At 45.2% G+C, this 23,963-nt stretch overlaps 4 protein-coding genes across 5 annotated transcripts; 2 read left to right on the top strand and 2 right to left on the bottom strand.

Annotated features, from left to right (window-relative positions):
- The first annotated feature begins 556 nt into the window (after window positions 1-556).
- Window positions 557-3,113, top strand: LOC6595413 (flocculation protein FLO11). Its single transcript, XM_026988467.1, has 3 exons — window positions 557-613; window positions 1,166-2,075; window positions 2,144-3,113. The coding sequence occupies exons 2-3, from the start codon at window positions 1,192-1,194 to the stop codon at window positions 2,808-2,810; spliced, it is 1,551 nt and encodes a 516-aa protein (XP_026844268.1). The 5' UTR covers window positions 557-613; window positions 1,166-1,191; the 3' UTR covers window positions 2,811-3,113.
- Window positions 3,114-6,470: 3,357 nt separating this feature from the next.
- Window positions 6,471-9,043, top strand: LOC6595414 (zinc finger protein 70). The gene is made up of 3 exons (XM_002020851.2): window positions 6,471-6,676; window positions 6,788-7,574; window positions 7,645-9,043. The coding sequence occupies exons 2-3, from the start codon at window positions 6,791-6,793 to the stop codon at window positions 8,616-8,618; spliced, it is 1,758 nt and encodes a 585-aa protein (XP_002020887.1). The 5' UTR covers window positions 6,471-6,676; window positions 6,788-6,790; the 3' UTR covers window positions 8,619-9,043.
- A 28-nt stretch (window positions 9,044-9,071) lies between these two features.
- LOC6595455 (calcium uptake protein 1 homolog, mitochondrial) lies at window positions 9,072-12,236 on the bottom strand. 2 transcript variants are annotated; one of them, XM_026988679.1, is made up of 8 exons: window positions 11,926-12,236; window positions 11,667-11,859; window positions 11,357-11,516; window positions 10,874-10,911; window positions 10,697-10,811; window positions 10,480-10,640; window positions 9,550-10,009; window positions 9,072-9,487 (listed from the first exon to the last, which is right to left on the bottom strand). In XM_026988679.1, the coding sequence occupies exons 1-8, from the start codon at window positions 12,219-12,221 to the stop codon at window positions 9,333-9,335; spliced, it is 1,578 nt and encodes a 525-aa protein (XP_026844480.1). In that variant the 5' UTR covers window positions 12,222-12,236; the 3' UTR covers window positions 9,072-9,332. The 2 variants fall into 2 exon arrangements, with proteins under 2 accessions (XP_026844480.1, XP_026844479.1); XM_026988678.1 differs by lacking the exon at window positions 11,357-11,516 and adding an exon at window positions 11,041-11,203 and having other exon boundaries at window positions 11,926-12,221.
- An 8,304-nt stretch (window positions 12,237-20,540) lies between these two features.
- LOC6595456 (beta-1,3-galactosyltransferase 5) lies at window positions 20,541-21,548 on the bottom strand. Its single transcript, XM_002020853.1, has one exon. It carries the CDS (start codon window positions 21,546-21,548, stop codon window positions 20,541-20,543), a length of 1,008 nt encoding a protein of 335 aa, XP_002020889.1.
- Window positions 21,549-23,963: the final 2,415 nt, after the last annotated feature.

Genomic DNA, 23,963 nt, shown 5'->3' with positions numbered 1-23,963 from the left:
TGATTTACTGATTCAATTAGTCTGAATAATGGAGATCGACTGTGTTATTATAATTTCATGTGATTTTTGTTAACTAAAACAAATGCCAATCCCATAGTCGCTGAACGACAAAAACAAACCATAACTAAAACTACAGCTGAAGCTTGTAAACACGATTGTTTTCTCTTACGACATTTTGCATTTAAGTTTCGCATAATAAATAAAACATGTCTATAAAAAGAGTTTTCATTTTGGGGCGGCAGCAGCAGCAGCGAGTGTATTTCAAATTGCGCGCGCGCACAATGTTGGGCAACAGCAAAACCCAGAGATGCATGACTATAAATGTATCAGGCAAAGAAATGACGAGCTGTTGCAGCAGCGTGGAAAAGCAAAACGAATTGTTTAAAAAGCGGGACTACATAAACTAAAATAGAAAGACATTTTTGCCAGCATTTACCATTATTATCAAATAGTTTCCGATGAAAATACAACCTTTTTTTAAAGATATTTGCTGCCAAGCTTGGTAGTTTCAGTCAGCTTGAACGTGTTTCTCATCAATGCAGCACCGGCGCTATACAACACTAGAAAAAAACTAAACGGGTAGCTGAAAATTATAATCACAGGACACAATTTTGTAAGTGAATTAAACCCCCTAGATACCGCTAAGTACCACAAGAGTTTAGATCAAAGTGTGCCACACACTCTGGACAAACTAATTTTGGCCACATTTGACATCGCTCGCTAGGAACAAGGCGCCAAAAACGAAGCAAAAAAGTGCCTCGCTGGGCACGCATTTTGTCGTAGAAAAAAATCGCCAGGCAGCTGAAGTCGCCAACGACGGCAGCGGCGCCGGCAGAGGGCTGCAGGCAGCGGGCACTCAAAAATCCTGCCAGAGCGAAACTGAAATAGAAATTTCTTTGGGAATTTGGATATTGCCCGCTGAACGAGGGGAGGGGGGCACTCTCGCATCAGCTGTGGCCAAAGTGGAGCCAGCGAGAACAAAGTGTGTGCAAAAATATAGAGAAAAACAAAAAACAAAAAAAGCGAATAAGAACCGACGAAAAAGCAAATTGTCGAGCGATCGGTAGAGCAACGAAACCCAAACGAAACCTTCGCCCCAGGCCGCTGGCCCCAGAAATACCCACAAGTCGAAAATAAAACATTTGCCGCTCTATTATATTTTTAGACTTAGATTTCGAAGAGTGCAACGGAATGGAAACGGAGACGAAAGCCAGCAGCGAGGAGCAGGCCAAGACGGCGACGCCCGTGGCCATGGACACCCTAGATCCGCCGCCGCCAAGCAGCTCGAAGACCCTTAAACGCTGCCTCAGTGTGCCAATCATCCGCACGCCCTCAGGGCGACCCTCGCCACACGCACCCATGACCACACGCGCAGCCGCAGCTGCTGCCGCCGCGGCCAAGGAGCATGAGCAGACGCCAAAGAAGAACCCACCGCAGCACCAGCAGATGGAGCACTACTCCTCCAAATGCAACTCGACCATCGATTACTTTGGCAAGAGCATGCACATCCGATCGCAGCCCAATTCCCGCGAGGTCTCGCCGGCGCCGGTGTTCAATATATTTGCACCACGTGCCCGACGCTACTCGGCCAGCTACAGTCCGATGTCCACCGCCAACGGAGGGACCAACGGGGCCGCGCTGTGCCTGACGCCTCGCGTGTCCCAGCTGCGGCAGGAGGAGTGCGCCGATCTGAACAGCCGCGAGGTAAACCACGAGCGGGAGGTGCATCGCGAGATACAGATCTCCCAGAGCTGGGAGGACCTTACGCTGGTGGCCGAGAACTGGTCGTGCAAGTCCGACGAGCTCTCCAATCCGCTGCAGGTCACACTGCCACCGACAGGCAGCACCAGCTGCTCCAGTCCCAGTCCCACCAGCAATCGGGCGGGCATGCGACTGCCCTACTCGCCATCGCCCACGCGGCGCACCTTTGCCACCAGGCGCTCCATGTCGCCGATTGCCATGCGCCCTTCCCAGCTGGGGCCGGTGAAGCGCAAGTTCGAGCTGGACGACAATCCCGGGGGCAGCAACTGGAGTGTCTACTCGCCGTCGCCCATGAAAAAGATGTTTACAGAGAGGTACGTCTAAATGCCGCCTAAATTCCACTTACAGATCTTCCAATGATAATTTCTCTCGCCTTAAATAGTCGCGGCTCTTCGCCCGTGTGCCAATCCCCCTCCTCTGTGTGTCCCAGCCCCGACTCGGGCACCTACGATGGACGCATCACCCCTAAGCTGTTCATCTCCAAGCTGTGCACAAATAATGCCGTCGGAGCCGGTGGCCAGAACAACAACAGCAGCAGCTCTGACTGTCCCTCTCCCAGTTCCGCTTCGCCCGGAGCTGGTGGTAGCAGTGGGCCTGGTATGGATGCTGGCTCCTCATCGGAGCCCATGTGTCTGGCTCTTTCTGGGAGCAGTCAGAGCCAGAGCATCGATGAAGGCATCTCCATACCGGAGAGCGAGCCCAATTCTTGCCGCAGTCGCACCTCCTCCATACTCTCCACGGCGTCATCGAGCACCCAAGTGCTGGTCAACGATCTGGCCGACGATGCCACCCTAATGGACGATGCCAAGAGCGAGACCTCATCGATCGGGGGCTGTTCCACGATCAGCATAGAGTCCTCCTCATGCGACAGCGGGGCCAAGACGGCGGCCACCTTTCTCAATCGTCTGGTGGTGGACGACGGTAACTCGCCGCTGGCCCAAAAGAGCTTCTACATTAACAAACAGGGTCTCTCGGGGGCCAAAAAGTATATTGTTAACCATCACGAGGGTGGTGGTGGTCCCAGCAAGGATGTGCAGCAAAAGCTTTAAGCAATCGAGTGGCGGATTGTATTGTCCCACATGTACATTAAGATTATAAATAATTTATATACTAAAGCACTCCCCAAGAAGCCCCCAAGCCCACTAAGGATTAAAACCATTGATCCCACATTATTTAATAGCTTTGTTGTACATAGTTTAGTTGTTTGTGTCGTCACATCGCCTTCGATTAGAAGCATATCATCATGTCCTCTCCCCAAGCAATCCAGTTCCCCAAACGCAATCCCACATTCTCCTAGCAAACATTGGTTTTAATATGTTTAGCCTAAGGTTTAGGCATAGGCAAAAGAGTTATTAACTTAACATAATCCTCTATATGTTACTATATGTTTTCTTCTACCAATTTACAAATTTTCCACTTTTTTTTTTGTATATTTATATATAATCCATATAGTTATGGAAGTTAATTGTTAGTTAGTAGTCCTCAATCCCTTAGATGATAGCTACCAAGAACCCAATTTTGCCAAATATTTTTCCTTTATGTAATCGAAAATTATACGTACATCCATATTATGTGATCCAATTAAGTGCGGGGCTACAAACATACAAAAATCCCCGCCATAAACTGATCGATTTATACAATTACTATAGTTTTACGATTCGTTTGTATTTATCGTAAGCGAATTTACGTAGTTTCAGGAAATGTTATATCTAGAAAGGAACCACAGATGGAAAGAAATGCATATTAAACATTTTTCAATAGTATTCGATCTACATATTTATTGATTTTGTGTTAGACGAATTGCAAAGATATTTTGGGTTTTTTTCTAGACATTATCCATCTATATATCTCTGACAGAAGAAAAGTGAGGTCAGATTTGGAAATTAATCTTTTAAATGTATCTTTCGGGTTTGGTGATCTAATCGAATGGAATGCTGAAACAGAGATGGGAGGAGATATTTAAAAGTGAAATATTGCTTCATATCGAATATATCGCGGGAGATATAGCAAAAAATTATTTGGAGAATGTAAATTAAAATATCAATCCAGAATACAATCGAATAGATGACCTGTGGTCCTATTAACAAAATATACATATATGTATCTATATGATTACAGAATTCTTCAAAGATCAAAGGAACTAATCCTCACGAAATTAGTTCAGATATACAAAGATTCCTTGAGCGAACACTTGGGTCAATAATAAAGATATGGGATGTATTGAATGGTTCGAAAAGGTGTCGTGCCTGAAATATTATCTGAAATCTGGTAGTCGCATTGTATTTATTTTGTAGAAAGGCAAAACAAACCCAAAGAAGATTTTCTTGAACAGTAATTAAAAACTAAACAATTAATTAACAATAATCAGAATAATCATAATATAAAAACAAGTATTCTGTTCCCCTTTTTATAACATTTGAAGAATGCATGCAACACTCTGGGAAAACAAATTAAAGTATCACGAAGTCTAGGATTCCAAAAAGATTGGGGAAACGAGATATTTGCTCTTACCAGTCCTTTGCACATATTCGTACATACATTGCACTATCTATACTATAAATTTATTTGGATATATGTATGCATATGTGGATATGAAAAATTAAAGTCTTGTGAAGGATAGATGCATATTAAAGGAGGTACTGAGATAGTCGATTGATATGCCCCATCTATCATTTACAATAAAGAAGAAAAGAAGAAGATGATATATGTATGTCTTCCAAATAAGGGTGATTGTCAAATATTCAAACGTATTGCAAAACGCATATCTCTGTTGAATATTAGAAAGGTAGAAATATACAAAATAGTGGCATGTCAAACACAAGTGAATGCAAATGTACTTTCAAAGCAAATTCCCAATGTTTATCGTGATGCTTAATAAAAGAATATCAAAGTTTTTTATGCGTATTTATTTATTTCAGAACAAAATTGCGGAAAGTTGTAGCACCTGGGAGGTGTTACCTTCCCAGCATTTCTTTCTAACCAGAAATACAATTGTCGTTTATGATCAAAGAATTCTCGGAATTACATATGTAAATACCATAAACACATATTAAGAAAACCCTGAGAATGTTCGTCAAAGGTACATACATTCCTTCTAGTAGTAATATAAGAGTACGATGTCAAGGAAAATGTAATCCAAAACAGATTGCCACTAATTATCATATCGAAATTAAAGCACTGATGCAGAGTTTTCTCGTCAAACAGAAGCCCAGCTGTCGTCCATAATAAAGGACTCTTGAGAAAGGGTCCCATCAGTTTTACAAGCGCAAATAATAAATAAATATGAGAAAAAATTTAGCAGTCAATGAAAATTGAATATTAAGGAATTGCGAAAACAGATTGCCCCCAATTATCGTGATATCATGATGATTGCCAAACCCTATACATATGTATGTATATGTATCTACGCGTATGTATATTCCATTCCATATACAGATACATTTCATTTACACATTGCGAAAAAGTTCGAACACCTGGGGGCACTATCGTGCCGAGCATTGCTCTCCAGATATACACATATGCAGCAGCCTCACACGAACACACATACACCCGCACACGGCATGCGCATGTACAGCCAGGCCCCGACACGGATGTTCATGACGGCGGCAATCCCCCAGGCCCGGGCCGAGTGGGCGTTTGCAGCGTGTGGATGTTGATGGTGGACGGTGGGGATACGATATAAACAAGTTTTATAGCGAAAACTGAAAGAGCAACAAGAAATAAGTGTGCGCGGTGTTGCTCGTACTTGTAGTCACGATCGCCAATCCAATCCAATCCAATTCTCATTCCCGTTTCCATTGCCCCCGTTCCCGGATCGAGAGCCTAGCCAAGCATTGGAGGAGGAGATCTCTAGATCCGAGCCAGAACTCTCTATGAAATGGGTAATGGGCCCCCACGCTAGAGGCATACAAATGAGCATTTCACACGCCATTACAGTACTTCTTTCTCTCCGCTGCATCTCACCTCACGCTATTCCAAAACCTCGTGCAAGTTTCCACCGAAAAGGGTTCGTTCCCCGCGATGTTATTCACCACTTAAAGGCCGATCACTAAGGCGTAAGGTGTGCTAGTGGTTGGGGTGGGGAGGGGAGGGGAGGAGTGAAGACCGGCAACAGGCAGGAAGCACAAAGAAGGAGATGGAAAAGAAAAAGAACAACAAATAAACGAAGAGAACAAAATTATTGCGCACGGCGCTCGGACGTCATTGAGATTGCCGTCTGTTGGGTGCGCTGCTTTGGCTCTCCTCTGGCTCGGGCTCCACTCTCAGAGTAATCTTGAAAATCGTGAGTTTGTTGCTGCTGTTGCTGCTCCGCTTCGGCTGTAGCAGTTGCAGTTGCAGTGTTGTTGTAGCTTTGGGGCATGCTTTCGGTCCGCCCTGTGCGCATTTTCTTTGTTTTTTTCGATTTGTGTGTATGGCAGGCCAGGCAGCAGGCAGGCATGCAGCGCCCCCCAAAGAAAAATCAAGTTAACAACCAACGCACGCAAACACAGTGGATAGGGCGGTGATAGGAGAGGCAGAGCACCAACGCCAACGCCAACGCTGCGCTCGTGTGTTGGAAAAAAGCCTGCAGCGCAGTTGCCTTCTCTCGTGCTCTCGCGCTTCGCTGATTCACAGACAGCGCAGACCAGGCAGACGGACCAGGCACCAACAGGGGAGGGGGCAGGCAGACAGGGGCAGGGCACGTTGGCGTCGCTGCCAGCGTCGACTGCTGAAACTCGACTTTTGTCGAGAGGTTGCTGAGCCCGAGCACCGAAGCCGCGAATCCAGTTTCTTCTTCACTCGCACGGCGTCAGAGGCAGACGGGCAACCCGGGAGCGAGCGCCAATAATATTATTCGCAAAATTTGCAGCGCAAAAAAACAGAAAGTTGGAAATTGTTTCTGCTCTCAGCCTTTGTTGACGCTGATCCTCTGCGGGTAAGGATAAGCAAGAGTGAGGGGGATGCATATACATACATACACGACTGACTTTAAGTAACTGTTAATTGGTGTGTCACTATTTCTATCTCTCTTTTACTTGTTTTGCAGGCCATGGAGCTGACTTTGAGTAAGTCTACGTGCTCCGCTGGAGCACCACCCGCTGCGTCCTGCATGGAATGCTGCTCTGAATGCCCCCTCTCTTGCTGCAGTGCGTCGTGTTGCGATGCCAGCTGCGAGATGCTGCCACAGGATGCCATTCGATACGAGTACCACGAGCCGGAGGAGAACTTTGTATCTATCGATGATGTGAAGATCAAGGCGCTGCTTTTGAGAATCGGCCAGCAGCAGCAGCAGCAGCAGCAAAAGCAGCAGGAGGAGCTGGAAAGGCAGCGTCGTCTGGAGAGAGAGAAGGATCGCCTGGAAATCATTGTGCTCGATGAAGAGGGAGTAAAGCAGAAGGAACAGCCACCGTCCGGTTTGATCATCAGTGCAGCCAGAAGCTTGGCAGGAATTTGGCCACAGCAACGTATATCACCCGACATCCAACTGATACCCAGAGTAGAGCAGCGCATTGTGGCAGAGATCGAGCTAAGCGACAGCGATGAAGAGCAAGAAGAGGATCCAGAAGAGCCCAGCGATGAGGATACTCTGCCACTGGCTGCCGTCAGCTGTGAACTGGAAGAAGAGGAGCCGGCACAAGTGATTGTTCTGCAATCAGAGGATGAAGAAGAGAAGGAACAGCGGCCAACCAAGCAGAAGAAGCATGGTCCCCGCAGACCAAACAAACGACGCCCTTATGTTAACCGCCGGGGACGGCATCTCTTCGAGTGCGCCGCCTGCGGGAAGAAGGTGCAGTCCAACTATAATCTGCGGCGCCACATGATGATACACACAGGTGAGAGATCGGTCCCCAGACAGTACGCTGTTCCACCATTTACCATTTACTAATCCATTTCCTTTTTCAGGCGAACGTCCCTTTCCCTGTGATCTGTGCGAGCGTCGCTTCCGAGAGTTTAGCGATCTGAAGAAGCATCGCCGGAGGCATTCTCATGATCCGCTGTTCATCTGCATGATCTGCCATCTGGGACCGCCCATAGAGCAGGACTCGACGCGCTGTGCGGACTGCGAGAGCAAGAATCTCATGGTGAAACCGGATACGGAAGAAGCGGACCAAGCAGAGGATGATCCTGTGGAAGAGATGGAAGAAGATGATGAGGAGGAGCAGGACGACGGAGAGGAGGATCAAGAGGATGCCACACCACCACCGGCAGCGCCCTCGCTACCACCCACCTTGACCGTGACCCTAGTACCAATAATACCACAGCACACCCCACCCGCCCCAGTGGTAGTTGTGCCACCGCCACCACCAATACAGCCACCTGCAACTGCTCGCCCGCCCCTGCCACGCAGCTGCAGCAGCGCCAACTCATCCTCGTCCCTTAGCAATGACGCCACAGTCACAGCTCCCCCGATGAGGCCCTCTAGAAGTCGCCGCTCCTATCCCTGCCCGCTGTGCCACCGTCCCTTTGGAACGCGCCACAACCTCAAGCGCCACTATATGATCCACACCGGCGAGAAGCCTTTCAGCTGCACCAAGTGCCGCAAGCCATTCCGCGAGTGCTCGACCCTCAAGAAGCACATGGTCACCCATGTCCGGGATCGCTGGTACAAGTGCCTGCGCTGCCCATTGAGGTTCCAGGACTATCTGGACTACACTTCCCACAAAGCCTCGCATCAGGAGGAAGAGAGCAGTGGCGAACAGAAATCAGCCTATGAGAGCGATGACGGCGACAGTTCGGTGGAGGATTGGCTGGAGTGCTGCGAGTGCCAGCAGAGATTCACCGAACTGGATGCGTACACGGCACATCTCAAGCAGCACGACATGGAGCTGTACGGTATGAGTGTGGATGATGTGGACGTCGAGGAACAGGGGACCTAACTGGTGACCTAACTGTGATGCCACCAAACGGATCGAAAGAACGAATTTTCTATACGATGATTGAATCATTTAGTTATTTTAGTTATTTTATTAACTTCCACTGTGAGTGAGGAGAGGTGTGGTTTCTCTCAAACAGGATTAAAAATCCTGCTTAAAATCAAGACATTCCTATCCTGTAAGGCAGTATTTCCTATATGTATAACCTACTACAGCGAATGAAACATTCATATTTTATTTTAAGTTATATTCACCTACCTTTTTCCAGCTATACATAAAGTCCATCTAATCCAGTGAAAGGATCGCAATCGCAGTGGACTTCCAGTAATAATTACCGATAGAATGAAGCACGGACTATTTTCTTTTATATATCACTACTGCTTGGTTAATCCATATGATAAGAAATACATACATATCTATGAACTGAACGAAATGCCCTATAAATAGGGGCTTATCTTTTAATTTAATTATTTATATTTATTATGATATTAAAAAGTAAACGTATTAAGCGCACAAGAGTTGGTGAACTGTACAAGAGATATAATCATCATCGTCAAAGAACTCCCCAGGATAGGGATAAAGCTAAAATCGATTTCAGTAGAGAATAATTAAAAACAAAAAACATAAATAAGGCGAGACCCATAAGCGTAGGAGAAATGACTAAGATTGGGGCACAAGTAGAAGAAGAGTCCACAAAGGACCCCCGCGAACCCATTACTATATGTCCAAGAGAACGGGCTTGGTCTCCTTGGCACACTTGAACACCGAACGCATCATTTTGAGGAAACCCGTATCCTTGGGCTTCTCCAGGCCGCGTTGAACGCGATTCTTCATCACCGAAATGAATTCCTTGTTGCTCAGCTGGTTGTCGTCTAAATCAATGATAAAAGAGGGTTGTATAGCATTCCATTATATCTCCGAAGATTGCCCTTACTGTTCTCATCGAAGATGGTGAAGACAACATCCACCACGTGATCCGATAGATTGACCAAAGCCACTGTCTTGGCTACATGCTGCAGCGTTTGCTGATCAATGGAGGCGCCCGCAATGTGGTAGAAGGTCAGGGCAGTGTCCACGTCATTGATGTTGTTCAAAAAGTGGAAGAAGTCCAGATAATCCTGCTTGGATATGCCCGTGCCATGATCACGGAAGCGACGCTTCACACGCTTCAATTTCTTTTGTTTCTTCTTCAAGGGATAACCCGCATAGGCCAAAAGGAGCTCAGCGAAATCAGCTTCCGTGATGTTGCCATCATCATTGGGTTCTTTTCTCTCGAACTCCAGAGAGAGGATCTCACGCTGTAGCTGCTCTTGGAAGTCCAAGAACTTTTCAATCGTCAACTTCTCATCCATATTAGGGCCAAAGAAGTACGTGATCAAAGCGGAATTCACGCCCTGTGGAGAGGATTTCAAAGAACTTGTCACTGATCTTCCATAAAAGTTAGGGCAGAAACATCAAGAAGATTAATCTGGGGTGCATGGGAGCAGGTGCGTAAGTTACGTTCCGAGCGGAGAGGCAAATAATGAGTGTGTGTATGGTGGTGGGTGGGTGTTTGACTAGTTCGGTGAGAATATGGGGGTGTTGGGGTTAAGATAAAGGTATGTACAGATTTTGAGAAGGCAAAAGAAGTGAATAAGCATTATCACACAAAAGTACCTTCAAGGACTGTAAGTACGTCAAAAACAGAGGGAAGTTAAGATTTGATATGTACACAGTTAGACACGCGTTCAATATAGGATCAAAGCCAAAAGACAGAGAATATACAAAATATACAAAAAGGATTCGTTTAGTACAACATGTGGTGGTACTCTTTCGGTCTCCTTCATACAATCACACTCCAATCGATCTTTTACCCCGTGTTTACCTTAAAGGTATTGCCCGTATTGGCATGATCACGATGTCGGGTACCCATGCTCGTCTGCGATCTCACCAGAGTGGCCACCATCTCGAATTCCTCACAGTCTACATCACCGTCGCCATTCAGGTCAAACATGCGGAAGGCAATCTCAAAGTGGCGTCGGGAAACTGGGCAAGAATCATACAAATTAATAGGGGAATAGATATCTCCTTAATTGAGTTACTTGAGAGCACTGTCAGCAGGAAAATGTAGTCGGAGAAGGTGATGAGACCATAGGAACCCAGCTTATAGAAGATGCTGTTCTTCTCCAAGTGAAGGTTCAGTTGTTCGCCAACAGACTGTAGGGGAAGCACGGTTTATTTTCAGCTATAAAGAGCCTCGTAAATAATCAAAGCCTTACCTTGGGATCATAGCGACGATACTGATCCAGACCAAGACCTAAAAAAAGCAGAAAAAGTCCGTTTAGTAAACTTAATCCATAATGAAACTTTCAGAGTATTAGTAAAGAACCAATTTCGCTGCTATCTTTGAGTGGGGGTTTTGATTGTTTGGTTATCAAGCACATACCATCGGGTTGCTTCATGCCTGGCGTCATGCTGGTTAAGAAATCGGTTGGTGTCATGTAGACCTCATGACGATCATCGGCCACTGGCACTTGGATGGTGGCAAAGTAGCGAAATACTTTGTCCGGCGTGGAAAACTGACGTATGCGATTCTCATACTCAATGATCTAAGGCAAAGGACATTAACTTAGCTTAGCTTAGGGAATCGTACGAGCAGTAGTAGACAGGCAAAAACAAAAACCCAAAGGGAACTGATGAGACAAACTGATGTTAGTGGAGGGAAGGATGGGAACGGCATGAGAACAGGATGAAAGATTTACCATCTGGCTGCTTGATGCCCGGATAGATGGAGCGCAGAAAGTCCTCGGGTGTCATGCACACAATCGTCTGTGTGGCATCTTGCAGACGCACAGTGGCAAAGTATCGAAAGATCTTATCGGGCGTGGAGAACTGGCGGATGCGATTCTCATACTCAATAATCTTCATGGGTTTGTGTGTGTGGAGTGTAAAGGCAACGCAAAATACATATAGATGGGGACAACATAAAAGAAAAAACAAAAATATTGGTAAAAGAAAACAATTTAATGAAGGAAAAGAGAGGGGAACAGCTTCCTATAAGATGGATGGTACCTTGCGCTCGCGGAAACCAACTTTTTCCCTGATTTTCTTGCCCTCATGCAGATGCAGGCCGCCGCTGGATTCATCCTCATCGCTATCGTCGCTCTCGGAGTCATCCGAGCTGTCCTCTCCATTCACGCCAGCTGCCGAAGACGGACGCTGGCCGGAATCTGCATCCACTTTGGGCATCAGCAAACGTTTCACTCTAAAAATAGATTCCATTTTAGCCACAGAACGTACGTAGTAGTCTTCTTTATGGCTCGCTGCTTACTTTCCCCAATCCAGCACGGATATGATGAACAGACTCAGGATGAGTCCATGGAAGTATTTGGTCACTTGAGGGGTCTTCTCCTGCTGATGGCCGAAGCGTTTGTGTCCTCTAATCTGCATTTCGCAGGGATTCCCATCGCAAATTGTGGTGGCTGCCTTCAGACAGCTGTTGGTGCTGCTGCTCGCCAGAGTGGAGGCGAGTGCGACTTGTGCCCGATTCTGCAGCAGATTGATGGACGTCGGCCTGGACAGTGCGGCCAGGGCCTGCCGCGTCACCAGGAAGCGCAGCACAGACATTTTCAATATCCTTTTTCGGTTGTTTTTCGCTTTTCTCAAGAAATTCGTTCGGTTTTATATGCGCATTTTTTTTTGGCAACAAGAGAGTGTGACCGTATGTGATGTTTGTGCACAGCTGTAACAGAGCAGCACGCAGGTGAGTTGCAAAGCGAGCAGCTTTTGTCAGAGAGCTCTTCAAATGGCGGTAAATTCGAATTTGTTCGGCTTTCTTTTTCCTGTCTAAAGTAAAGTGTTTACTCTATTGATTTGCCTCGAGGCGCATTTCCAAGAAGCTGCACTGCCATTACATCGTCAGCACGCACGCACTTTAAATATCATTAATCAATCACAATCAATCAATCAGCAGATTCAATTACTCACACGCATGCACACACTCGCATGCACGCACGAAACTATAAAAAGTGACCACCGCGTGGGCGTCTGAGCAAATTGAAATGCTGATTGCACTCCCAATGCGGCGAAGGAGCAGTGCAACCACCAGGTGAAATATTCCACAGGTTTTGATTAATGTAACACACGCCCCAAATTGTCTGTCCGATGAAGTATTTATGGCGCGATGCTTATTTATCGCTGTACAGCACTGGGCTAACAATAGCACTGTGCTACAAAATTCAAAATTTTGAATGTACATTTTACAAGAGTTTAATAAGTATAACTCTTGATCTGCGTATTCGAAGCCGATGGAAAAATATTATATATTATATTCGGATAGCTAGCAGATATGCAACGTTGTAAGCTCAAAACTCTCTATTGTGATCTCTGCATTTGTTACCATTTCATACGTTTCATAAACGTACATTTTCTGTAGCACAGTGTACTGTTTAGTGGCAACATGTTGCTTAGGCACTTGATTGGAAAGACATACTGGCAAGGCCCGCTCTTGGTTTTGTGAATCACGTTGCTAAAGCCTGCTTTAATTATTTTAGACTTCTTTTTCATTTTTTCTGGCAATTGAAAACAATTAAATCGACATTAGTCCAAGCCAGGCCTATGTCAAAATACCTCTACTGACAATCGCCTTAATTAAATCCCCCGGTTCGGCTCGTTTCGATCCGTTTGCAATGGAATTAGAATGGAGATCCGACCAAATGGCCCACCACTGCCTGTCGAATGCAACCACTTGATTAGCATTTTGCAAATTAATTTCTCATTAGTAACAATTTCAAATAGTTGGAGCTGCATACGCATTGACTGGCCTAAACGGAACAGACACGGACACCCCACTTATTTGCATTTCGGAGTCCCACTCCACGCCGTCGTACAACCATCCTCCTGCTGGACATTCGTATGGAACCACCACTCAATAATAGAGCCCTGGCTAACTTTTATCAGTGCCTAGCTGGACTGGAGGGCACGCTAAATCAATGCAATTAATGTCACTTCCTCTCTGCATTTAATGTCTATGTTCTGGTAATCGGCGTTGGCGCCATTAGGCCTGACTCTGGGCACTCTGCCCCCCTGGTCCCTTTGGATGTTGGCCTTCATCCATGGATGAATCCATAGGTTAACCGGTTTCCCCCATTCCTAATCGCAGGCGAGACACGAGAACTCATGTTAATGGTATCCAGAGCTGGACAGAACTTTTTCTTAAGGTTGTAGGATGGCCGGCACTTGATAAAGCTACAATAAGGTTGGTTGGTCATTTCAGGATGATTCTCGGAAAGGGTAAGGGAAGGGTACCTCCTATGCGGATCTGATGATGGGTTAATAAGACATGGCGTAGGGGGGAAGTTGATTTGCTGGAAGATTGAAATTGATGACAGCGCTATTAACATCCTATTAAGAAGAGGAAAGTTGCAATTAAAACGAAACATGTATTTTAGTGGGGATAGTTTATAGAAAATAGCTATAGAAATGATTGCCATCTTAAAGATATACGGCTAATTATTCTGCGAAGTTATTCAAGAAAATAAATGATGATGTTTTGATATTTAGGAAGCCTTTGGAACGATGTTTGCCAATTCTTTCAGACCTAACATTCTGATTTTAAAGATGATGAACTACTATTGGGTAATTCTAGCTCTTAAGGAGACGTATAATGAAAAAGCTGTGAGATTTCCAGATTAAGATTCTTAAGAGTTCCTTTCACCATACCAGTTTCCGTTCCTTCAATAATGCTACTTTCTTTCCATAGGAAACATTTTGAGTACATCCCCCAATCGTGTCTCCCAATCATTGCACTACACAAACGCAATAAAATTTCAACCTGTCTTTCTCTTTATTCGCTTTTAGCATTCTTAATCCTCATATCTTCCAAACAGACAGACAGCACAGGCTGCTCTTCCGTTAGCTCCATGTTTGCACTCGATGTCCAGTCCAGTGCCCCACAACCCACGTCTCTGGTTCGTGTTCATGTTTTATATCGATGCTCATGCGAGATCTGGTCACGCCATCTCCCCGCTATATTTAGAGCTTATGGCAGGGGCAGTGGCAGTGGCAGTGGCAGTGGCTGTGACTCTTTTCATTGCTTTATTACATTACCTTTTTGAGGAGCTGTTTGTTTGGCCAATTTCTGGTTCATTTGATTATATAATGACTCAAATTGTCTCTGGACGTGGATGCGGATGAGACTGCTCATGATTGTGGCGGGGACTTCCCACTTAATTGGGATGTTAATTATCGCAAGGACTGGCATTTGGCTGGGTCACCTTTAGGCAATTAGCTCGAGTCTTGGTCTCTTTGTCCCCGACTTCGTTACGTCTTTTGCTGCTTTGGCAGGCAATTGATTTACGCTTCAGTGGGGGACTTCGTATACTAGATCCTGCTACGAATTCCGTAACAGCTGGAAGCTGGGGAAGCCATTAGCAAAGGACACACAATACAAACACCCAAATTGGCACACATTTTGCGTAGGACTTAAAGGACTATTTTGGGAACTGGGGTTTTTGCCCGACTTCTAGCTCTCTAGCTCATGCCACGCTATGTCCCGCTCCTACTGTTTCTCCGGATAGATTGCCTCCCTGCTCTCCGGATAGCTTTCAGGCTCTCTCCATCTCCTCCTTGCCGAGTCCTTTGAATGTGCAATGGCAACTCGATTGCGTCCTTGACTGCTGCAAATGCCTTTTGTCAATAGCACACCATCCCACACCCACACCCACACAAAGCCCCATGGCTAAGAAGAGGCGCAAGGACCTGGGAACAACAGAAGGAACACTGGGAAAAGGTGAATTTCCACATACAGAGAACATACACCCACATGGAAGCAGCACCAAAGAGCTTTTAATTAATCAAGGGGCAATCCACTTTGGCGTTGGAAAACTTTGCCCAATATGCCAATACCAATTGGGAGTAAGTCAACTCCAACTTCAACCCCAGCTCCAGCGTCCCAGCTCCGACTTAGCTCTATCTCCGGCTCCTCTGACACTCTTTCTCTCCCAAAAACAACATTCCTCTTGGCCTTTGCCCTGCTTGTTTATTCCTGCTCCTTTGTCCTCGCTTATGTGTGTCCTTTTGCCTTTTTCCATCCTGCATTGCATGCATTTATCGATTGGATATCCCACTTTCTCCTCTCTCTCTCTCTCTCCCTCTCTGTTCTAGGACTGCTCGTATCCTTTCCTTGTCGGAGGATCTGCCTGGGCATACATGATTAGTTTGTTTCGTGTCCAATTCGCAGCGATTTGTAGCTGTCACTTAGGCCACTCTGTGTGCACTGCACATACAAATATGGGATTATGTGTATGAGCTCCACTAATTTGACAGCTGAACCACATTTGATTATCTGTGCGGGCACGAGATTTTCCAGCAGTATTTCATACGAGTAGTCAACTTGGTTGAGTAACTCGTTGGCCAGATGTGATTTATGACCAAACTTACTGCGCTGTTTCATGTTTGATGCAGTTATCTTTTGATAGTTTTGTTGGACGTACCCACGCTTCTAAGCCTCAGCGATTTCTAGTGATAAACAACACAAGATTCTAGGATAAACCTTTCTTGTACTAATCGCATTGTACCCACAAGACGTGTCACAAAGGAGAACATTATACATACGAGTACTTTACATGGGAGAGGCACAGGCGCATGCTGCAAAAGAGAAAAGCCCGAACAACATACGTGTCGTGTGCATGACGCACTGACAATCGACTTGAGTTTCGCTGATAACTGTTTTGCTGATTAAAAGTCATCGGGCTGTCTAGCAATAGATAGAAATAAACTCGATCGTTCAATGAACAGTATGAACAATGAAAAGTATTAAACGGGAGGGAACAGTTTTATAGGTTATTCTTGGAAATATAAAAGAAGGTTTGATAGCCAAAGTTTCTGGACCATAAACTAATCCTTAGTTTATTTGGTATAGAGCAAGACTTTATAGGTTTTGGTCGAACAATGTTCGAGAGCCAATAATATTGTATCTTTACAGATTCCTATGGATTCTTTACAGAATTACCTAATCAAAAGAGCTGAGTTTTATTAAAAGGATATTCAAACAGTTTAACACAAAGAAAAGTTAGTCAAAGTTACACACACACACACATACTCGTAAGCATAATTTCAACGCAAGCCCAATGCAAACCGCCAAAACACAAAGTCTTTAAAAATTAAACACGCGCAACAAAAAGTCGCTTAAAAGTTTTACCCAAACCCAAACCCAAAGCCAAACCGAAGGAAAGCGTAATGGAAAATAAAAGAGCATCAAGTGGGGCCAAAAAGTGAGTGGGTTTTAATTTTTATTTACACGACACAAAATGAGAATGTACGTACAATGTTCCCTGTGGAAGGAGGAGAGCGTGGCAAGCGTTTAAAAAGGCAAGCGCCAAGATGGGACCAAGGGAACGGGTTGGGCTGGGCGTACCGCCGAATGTGGCATGCGTAAATATTTTACTTAATTAGTGCCGCCCACCAAAAAAAAGGAGGTCTCAAAATGAGCTTAAAAGCGCGTGAAAAGTGCGAAGCTCATTTTGTAAAATAAACAAATTCATTTAATTACGTTTAAGCGACATGTGAGTGGGGCGGCCCGACCTCCCGCGCTACCTCCATCTCCTCCACAGAAAGAGGCTGTCTCTTGCATGACAAATGAGATAAGAGATATAGCTGTGACAGGGACACCAAATGTTAACCGGTAATGGAATGGAATTGCGGCTTGAAGCCAATTTCCCCCTTTACCACTTTAAGCATACATATATCACAGGAATGAAAGGATAGTGACGAAGACCGAAGACCGAAGGCTGACACACTCTTGAAGGACGATATCTGAAAGTCCATGCTGTTGTCCAAGGATTCGGTACGCTGAAACACTGGCCACATCCGCCCGCCCATCTTCAGCACATATTCGTATCACCCTCGTCAAGGGTATACAAAAGGTATAATATGTATGTATAAATATGTATATATTTTTTAATTTTATCAATTCGATTAACAATAAAAAGTCAGAGGAGAGCGCAAACACGGGAGAAGGAGAGAGCGGGAGAGAGGAAGAACTCTGTGGTGTGAGGAAGAGACACAAAGGCAAGAAATCAAAAGAGAAAAATGCAATCATGTTGAAAATATTTGCATACGCCAAACCCCCAGTCCGCTGCTCTCTTCCGCGCCACTCCACGCCACTTCTCTTCACTCGAATGCCCCCGTGGCCCATGCCAACCGGAAGCGGAAGTAAACAATGGCCAGAGCGACCCGTCATAAAAAGGCAAAAAGCTGCCCAGCCCACCGAGCGCCAAGCGACGACCGCCCCACGCGCGCTCTGAAAGCGCCAAAAGCGTTCCAATAAAACTGCAGGAAACAAAAGGGGGGTGGGAAAAAGGCAAAAAAAGATGGCCAAAGAAATAAGTCAAGCCAGAAGAAGAAGTGCTTCGCCATTGATGATGAAAAATCGAAAATGGATGCTCGTTTTTGGATTGCTCGCTCGTCCATTGTTGGTTCAGGATGAAACTCAAAAAAAAAAAAAAATAAATAAAAGAGCGGAGAGGAGGGGAGACAAGAGGGAAGGGGAAAAACTGATGAAATTGAAGAACCAAAATGGTTCACACACACACACACACACACACACAGCGAGAGAAAGGCTAACTATATATATAGTGAATGGTGGGGGGCATATTGAAAATTATATGACGACCATAGGAATACGAGTATGTGTATGTATGTGCTATATACATATGTATATGGGAATGGAATGCCATTGTTCCTGTCAAACAAAACGAAAGAATCGGGATAAAAACGACGTCGGCATCACTGTGGCTGATTGTTCTTTTATTTTGTATGGGAATGAGATGTGAAAAATATGGCCAGTCTTTAAGGGAAATATTTGGGTGACATTGATATGGCATATCACACATATCATACCTACGACTGTACCTGCAGAATACCAGATGCTTCGTTGGGAAAACCCTCGAATGAAAGATGGTGCGTAGGAGGTAGTACTGTACTTGCACAAGTTTTAAACCAATATAAATAAGAAAATAAAATCGAAAAATATACAACCAAAACAAAATCTAATCTGGCTTGTAGAACCAACCACAAATATTCTAGATCTACGAAAAGATACCACTCATTTTTCGTCCGAAATAAGCTATCTAATCTGTAATTGCCCACTAAAAGTCATCATTCACTTGGATGTCGCTAAATAGGCTTCATTAATCTTTAAATGTCAATAAAGATATTAGGTGATTGAACCACTTCCCATTTCGTTTCATTAATGAAACTTTCTGGAATCACCATGGAATAACCTAACGTGGAAGCCTAAAGGAAAGAAAATTAAAGCCTATCAGCTTATCAACGTCTTGCGGCTGCCTCAAGCATTTTAAAACTCCAAACTCGTCCATTCCATTGATAAGATATGGCCGCCAGCACATGATGCTATTACGAACAGTAGCAGTAGCAGCATTAAAGATTAGAGATTGATTGCCAAATAAATTCGTGTCTGGCCAACGATTTTCAAGACAATTAACAAAATGTCTGTAATAATTTGCATATGCAACACTTTGTGGCGTGCTAAATATTGCACTTGGCCAGCAGCTGTGGCTGTCTGGGCCAGACATTAGAGAATGGGAACCAGACGCCGACGTAGATGCAGAATGGGATCTAGATACAGATACAGATACAAACGGCTAGATATGGCTCGGACAATGTTTGCACTGGCCTGCTGCTGTGCACTCGCATGTCTCGGGGGCCAGATGGACAGCTCCAGATAAGTCGGAAAATGCCTCTCTTTGCAATTCAAATTGCCAACCTGAATGGATTCCACTACCACTACCACTACCACTACGAGATTATCGCGATGGGAAACTGTGAACAAGATATGGCCAATCAGATAGGAACATATCAGAAATAAAGCCAAATGCCAGCCTGGCAACAAACCCCCAATGAACGATTATTGTATGTGTACCATTACCGTGTGTTTATCTCTTTCATAACCTTTGAATAGTCAACATATGTATGTGCATATTTAACCTATATGCAAAGGTGGCTTTTACCTCCATTTTGTTTTTGTTGATAAGCCGCACAATCATTTGTTATCTGATTGATGCCTGGTTTCATAGTTCTTGTGCAAAAGAGTAGAAATAAAACTCGACTGGGCTTTTATCATTGAAAGCAATCAATATATTTCTAAGGTTCACTTGATCCACATTTAAACACATCCGAATACAAGCACGAGCTTGAAAAGTATTTCAAGAGCTAATTTTTTCCATTTTCAAGGACCTGTGGCGTGTCCTTTGTGTCACAAGCTTGCAGGACAGGACTGAACGGGTGCAGAAAGGGCGGGCCAGAAGTATAAATGAACTTGAATGGCCATCTAGATAATGAATCATGGCCATATTCCACATGGCAGCTATTCATTCCGCTCCATTCGGTCCATTGTTGCCGTAAAACAGCTGCTGCAACGCATCCATCAGACACACACACACACACGCACACTCGCACACACGCAGACATCAAAAAGCTACCAACTTTCGGAAAACAATGAGCACAAAGGATGGCGCCTGCCTCGGGAACATCACTCAGAAATGTGAACTGGGATCGGAAGGAAGGACGCCTCTGGGTCCGACTCGAGGCTCTGGGTAATCAGTTTCAGCTACAGTTCCAGTTGCAGGCTCTGGGCTTGGACTCGGGCTCTGTTCTGTTCTGCTAAACAATGTCCAAAGCCAGTTAGCCAAGGGCCTTTGTTGTTGTGATTTATATTGATGAGGAGTCGGCCAGCTAGTCAGTCATCCAGTCATCCAGTCAGCCAGTCAGTCAGCCATCCATCCATTCAGCCAGATGTTTCCCAAGGAAATTGAACGCACTTGACTCGCAATGAATTGGAGTTGGAGCTGGAGGTGGAGCTGGAGCTGAGGCCACAGAAGCTAGGGGCTCCAGATTGCGGAACCTCAGAGGTTCTTTGTCCTTCAGTTAGTTGTTTCCAAACAATGACCAGAGCGATCGCATCTGTGAGGGGTTTAAGTTATGCCAGGAAACCAGAAATTCCACTTGCTCGGTGGGTATTTCCTCCCCCTTCAGTACACTTTCCATTTCCCCTGGATACATGACGTACGGACTCAGATCGCTGATCGGGATGTGCAGACGCTTCGACAGTATGCCAGTGATGTGGACATCATCCAGGCGGAAGTACGGTGACCTTTGGGCTTCTGCGTAGAGTTTCCTGGCCACATCTGGACTGTAGAGGACCGTGAAGCCTGGACAAAAGTCGGGGTAACGAGAGTCGGAGTACTCCTTGAAGCTCGCACGCCACTTGGAGCGATACGACCGAGCAACACGATCTCCTTCTCTCTTCGCGCAGAGCAGAAGTCCACTGCGTTGCTGTATGAGGCCGTCTAGGAGCCGTCTGTTGGAGCTATTGGATGCTTTCGGGTCTCTTAGGTTCTCCAAAAGTGTCGGGGTATTCACAAAGATATCGTCGTCCACTTTCAGCAGGAACTGAGCACGATTGCAGTGGTAGTTGAACCATTGCAGGGCCATCAAATGCTTGTAGGTAATGTTGCTGTAGGTATCCATGAAATTGCCCTGCAAAAGATCCCCGTGCTGAGAGTGCTCTTCCAGAATCGCAGACTCCAGAGAGCTATTTCGAATGTTGCCCAGAGCAAAGATCAACCGAAGTGGTGACCCACTGCTGGCACTGTGGACGACTCCGCCCCAGGTCTCGCGTATCAACGAACGTTTCTCATGGTTGTTGGGAGCTGTGTGGACTATTATCAGGCCCCTGGTATCCGACTCACAGGGGGACTGCTCTATTATGTAGCCGAAGTTCCCGAAGTCAATCAAATGCTCTTCATCGTTCGGAAAGTTCTGTTCCATTAATAGGGGCACATCCTCACGCGACTGATTCGGTGGTATCAGGTAGATCATTAGGCAAAGGGTCACCCAGACAATAAGAGTGACTAAGGATCGCAGATTGGACATTTTACGTCACTCTTTTCGGGTCTTGTAGGTCCCGGCACGGTCTGCACGCCACTCGTTTCAATACCGAACTGACAGACACTTCGCACACAGTCCAACGGGATCTGTACTCAATCCATTGCCTGGCTGATAAGAGCAGCTAATGATTGCTGTTATCTGAACAGAGGAATGCTTTGGAAGTAGGTTCGAAGAGGTTGAGGTGGTTACCATTGGTGACTGTGATTTCGTAGAGTTCAAGCCCCTCTTATCTTAAATTCCCGATTATACGAGTATCTGTGGAAGAGCATCGCCCATGTACAGCAGCAACAGTAAGGTTCGTCTGTTGGTTGATTTCTGCACCGATATTTAAATATCAAGGAGTCATTTCCCTCATCACATCATGACAACTTTCGATTTCGCTTTTAGAAAGTAGTGTGGCCTTTCGCCTGCAAAATAAATGCAAGTTACGTCAATTTCGATTGCAACTAAAGTTTTTCATTTCATCTTCTGGTTTGGTTCGTTTCCCCCCCCCTGGTTTTTCCCCCGCCTAGTGCACATCATTTGCATGGCCATGCAAATTGCCGGGGCTTTTCATTTAATTGATGGCAATCGCAACAATGTATGAAGATTGCACACAATGCGTAAGCTTTTGTGCACTATTATGGCCATTACTGCTGCTTACACACACTTTGTATGCAATATATATTTAAATATAAATCGGAAGGACAAAGGATCTACCAGGTGCTACATGGCATCGCTAAGAGAAGGCTTATTATGGATTTAGTGGAAAGAATAGTTATTATATTTATTGGCAGGAATATATCTCTTATATATTGTATTTATTTATATGTATCTACGCTTACCCGATTGGAGATTGCTTTTCTAACGCTTTTAAAGTGACCCTAGAGGCCCTCACCTGCTCATCGACCAAAGGTCAATCATCCATATATGTATGTCAGCTATGCTCTACTTCCTCAAACTTCAAGAGTTTGGCATGAGAATCGATACGTGGGCGATTTCCATAAGAAGCGCATAAATATATTCTAATTTGATTTCTCCTCCCTTACTCCAAATATTTAAATTAGCTCAATTTGTCAGATCGTGAGACGCGAATTGACCTTGACCATTGAGAGCGACGCACGACAACAACAACGACCCGTAAACTGACTCATCGAAATGCAGATGCCTCTGACACCTACCTGCCCCTCAGGTCCCCTCGTCCCCTCGTCCCCAGGCAAGCCCCAGGTATGGCTGGCATGGGACAGAACCAGTTTTGCGGCCTTGAATATTGCTCTGGTGGCTGCTGCTTCTCAATGCCCATTCACAAGATGCACAACAAGTTTACATTTTTCTGATTTCGATTAGGCCCATACGGATTTAATTGGCCAGCCAGAGGTTGTTCGGCCGGCCTGTAATTTGTGCCTATCAGAGACCTTATCAATTTATCAAAAACAAAGCGCGGGGAGCATTCGGGCATCTCATTATGGCCTGTACTCGTCCCAGTCTCGACAGCAGATGTCAAAATATTGAGACACGATGTACGTACGATGCACGTCCATCTTTACGGCTTCAGTTTCGGCGTGGGGAGAGATGGCAGTTTGATTGGGGTACATACGTCTCTTCGGCATTTAAATGATGGTTACATTTTGATTTAGGGCTGTCAGTTTACACGAGGGAATACGAGTGCCGTTTTGTATAGTAATTTATGTAATTGGGTTTCTTGTGGACTTTTTAAGATATTTTCTTCTAATGAAGGAAACCATTCGAGTGGAAATATTGTTTCAAGAACCATTACCTCGGCCAGCTAATAAATATTCGAATACAGAAGTGCATTAGGAAATCACAGACCAGGCCAAATGGAACAGAAAGTTCAACAAGGAAGTGGTTTCTCAAAAGAAGTTCTTTCAGCCGATATCTCGTTGCTGCTTTGACCACTTATCAGGAATCCCACTTTGACCCACTTATGGCCCACTCTTCCAGGGGAGTGCACATTTCAGTGGCCAGTTTTCCGGACCATAAAGGCCGGCCATCTATTGGCCAGCAGCTCGACTTTGAGTTCACCTTTCAGGCAGCGAAACTTCAAACACATTTATCGGCCGCACTTATCGCATTTCGTTGCAAATTTCCTTTAATTGCTGCTAATTCTTTCCATTGCTAAGACAAACAAAAAAGCCAAAGCTAATCTCCGCCGCTGCAGTGGCAACAATTGGCCAACAGCAATGGCAATCTTCATTAGGTTTATCTTTTGCATTTGGCCGCGGCCCCTTTCAGTTTTCGGCCAACTCAGTGCCGCCCCAGGCGCTGATCCGAGCAAGTTTTTTGCACTGCTTCATTGGCCAATTTCCGCAGTTTTCTGTTAACGGTTTGCTTGCCTTTTGATTGCGCGCATAATTTGTCTCTTTGCGGATTATATAGTCGAAGACGGAGACGATGACATCT

Source organism: Drosophila persimilis, unplaced genomic scaffold (assembly GCF_003286085.1).
Source record: "Drosophila persimilis strain 14011-0111.01,24,50 unplaced genomic scaffold, DperRS2 tig00000191-arrow-pilon, whole genome shotgun sequence".
NCBI lineage: Eukaryota > Metazoa > Arthropoda > Insecta > Diptera > Drosophilidae > Drosophila > Drosophila persimilis.
This window is presented reverse-complemented; position numbering and strand designations above follow the sequence as displayed.

Bases quoted from the DNA above. Each gene is read 5' to 3' on its own strand.
- LOC6595414 (XM_002020851.2), top strand. From the start codon at position 6,791: ATGGAGCTGACTTTGAGTAAGTCTACGTGCTCCGCTGGAGCACCACCC. The intron at 7,575-7,644 runs GTGAGAGATCGG...TTCCTTTTTCAG, and splicing joins CCACATGATGATACACACAG to GCGAACGTCCCTTTCCCTGT.
- LOC6595455 (XM_026988678.1), bottom strand. From the start codon at position 12,221: ATGTCTGTGCTGCGCTTCCTGGTGACGCGGCAGGCCCTGGCCGCACTG. The intron at 10,812-10,873 runs GTAAGGCTTTGA...CTTCCCCTACAG, and splicing joins ATCGTCGCTATGATCCCAAG to TCTGTTGGCGAACAACTGAA. The intron at 10,010-10,479 runs GTAAACACGGGG...TCCTCTCCACAG, and splicing joins ATACGGGCAATACCTTTAAG to GGCGTGAATTCCGCTTTGAT.
- LOC6595456 (XM_002020853.1), bottom strand. From the start codon at position 21,548: ATGTCCAATCTGCGATCCTTAGTCACTCTTATTGTCTGGGTGACCCTT.
- LOC6595413 (XM_026988467.1), top strand. From the start codon at position 1,192: ATGGAAACGGAGACGAAAGCCAGCAGCGAGGAGCAGGCCAAGACGGCG. The intron at 2,076-2,143 runs GTACGTCTAAAT...CGCCTTAAATAG, and splicing joins AAAAAGATGTTTACAGAGAG to TCGCGGCTCTTCGCCCGTGT.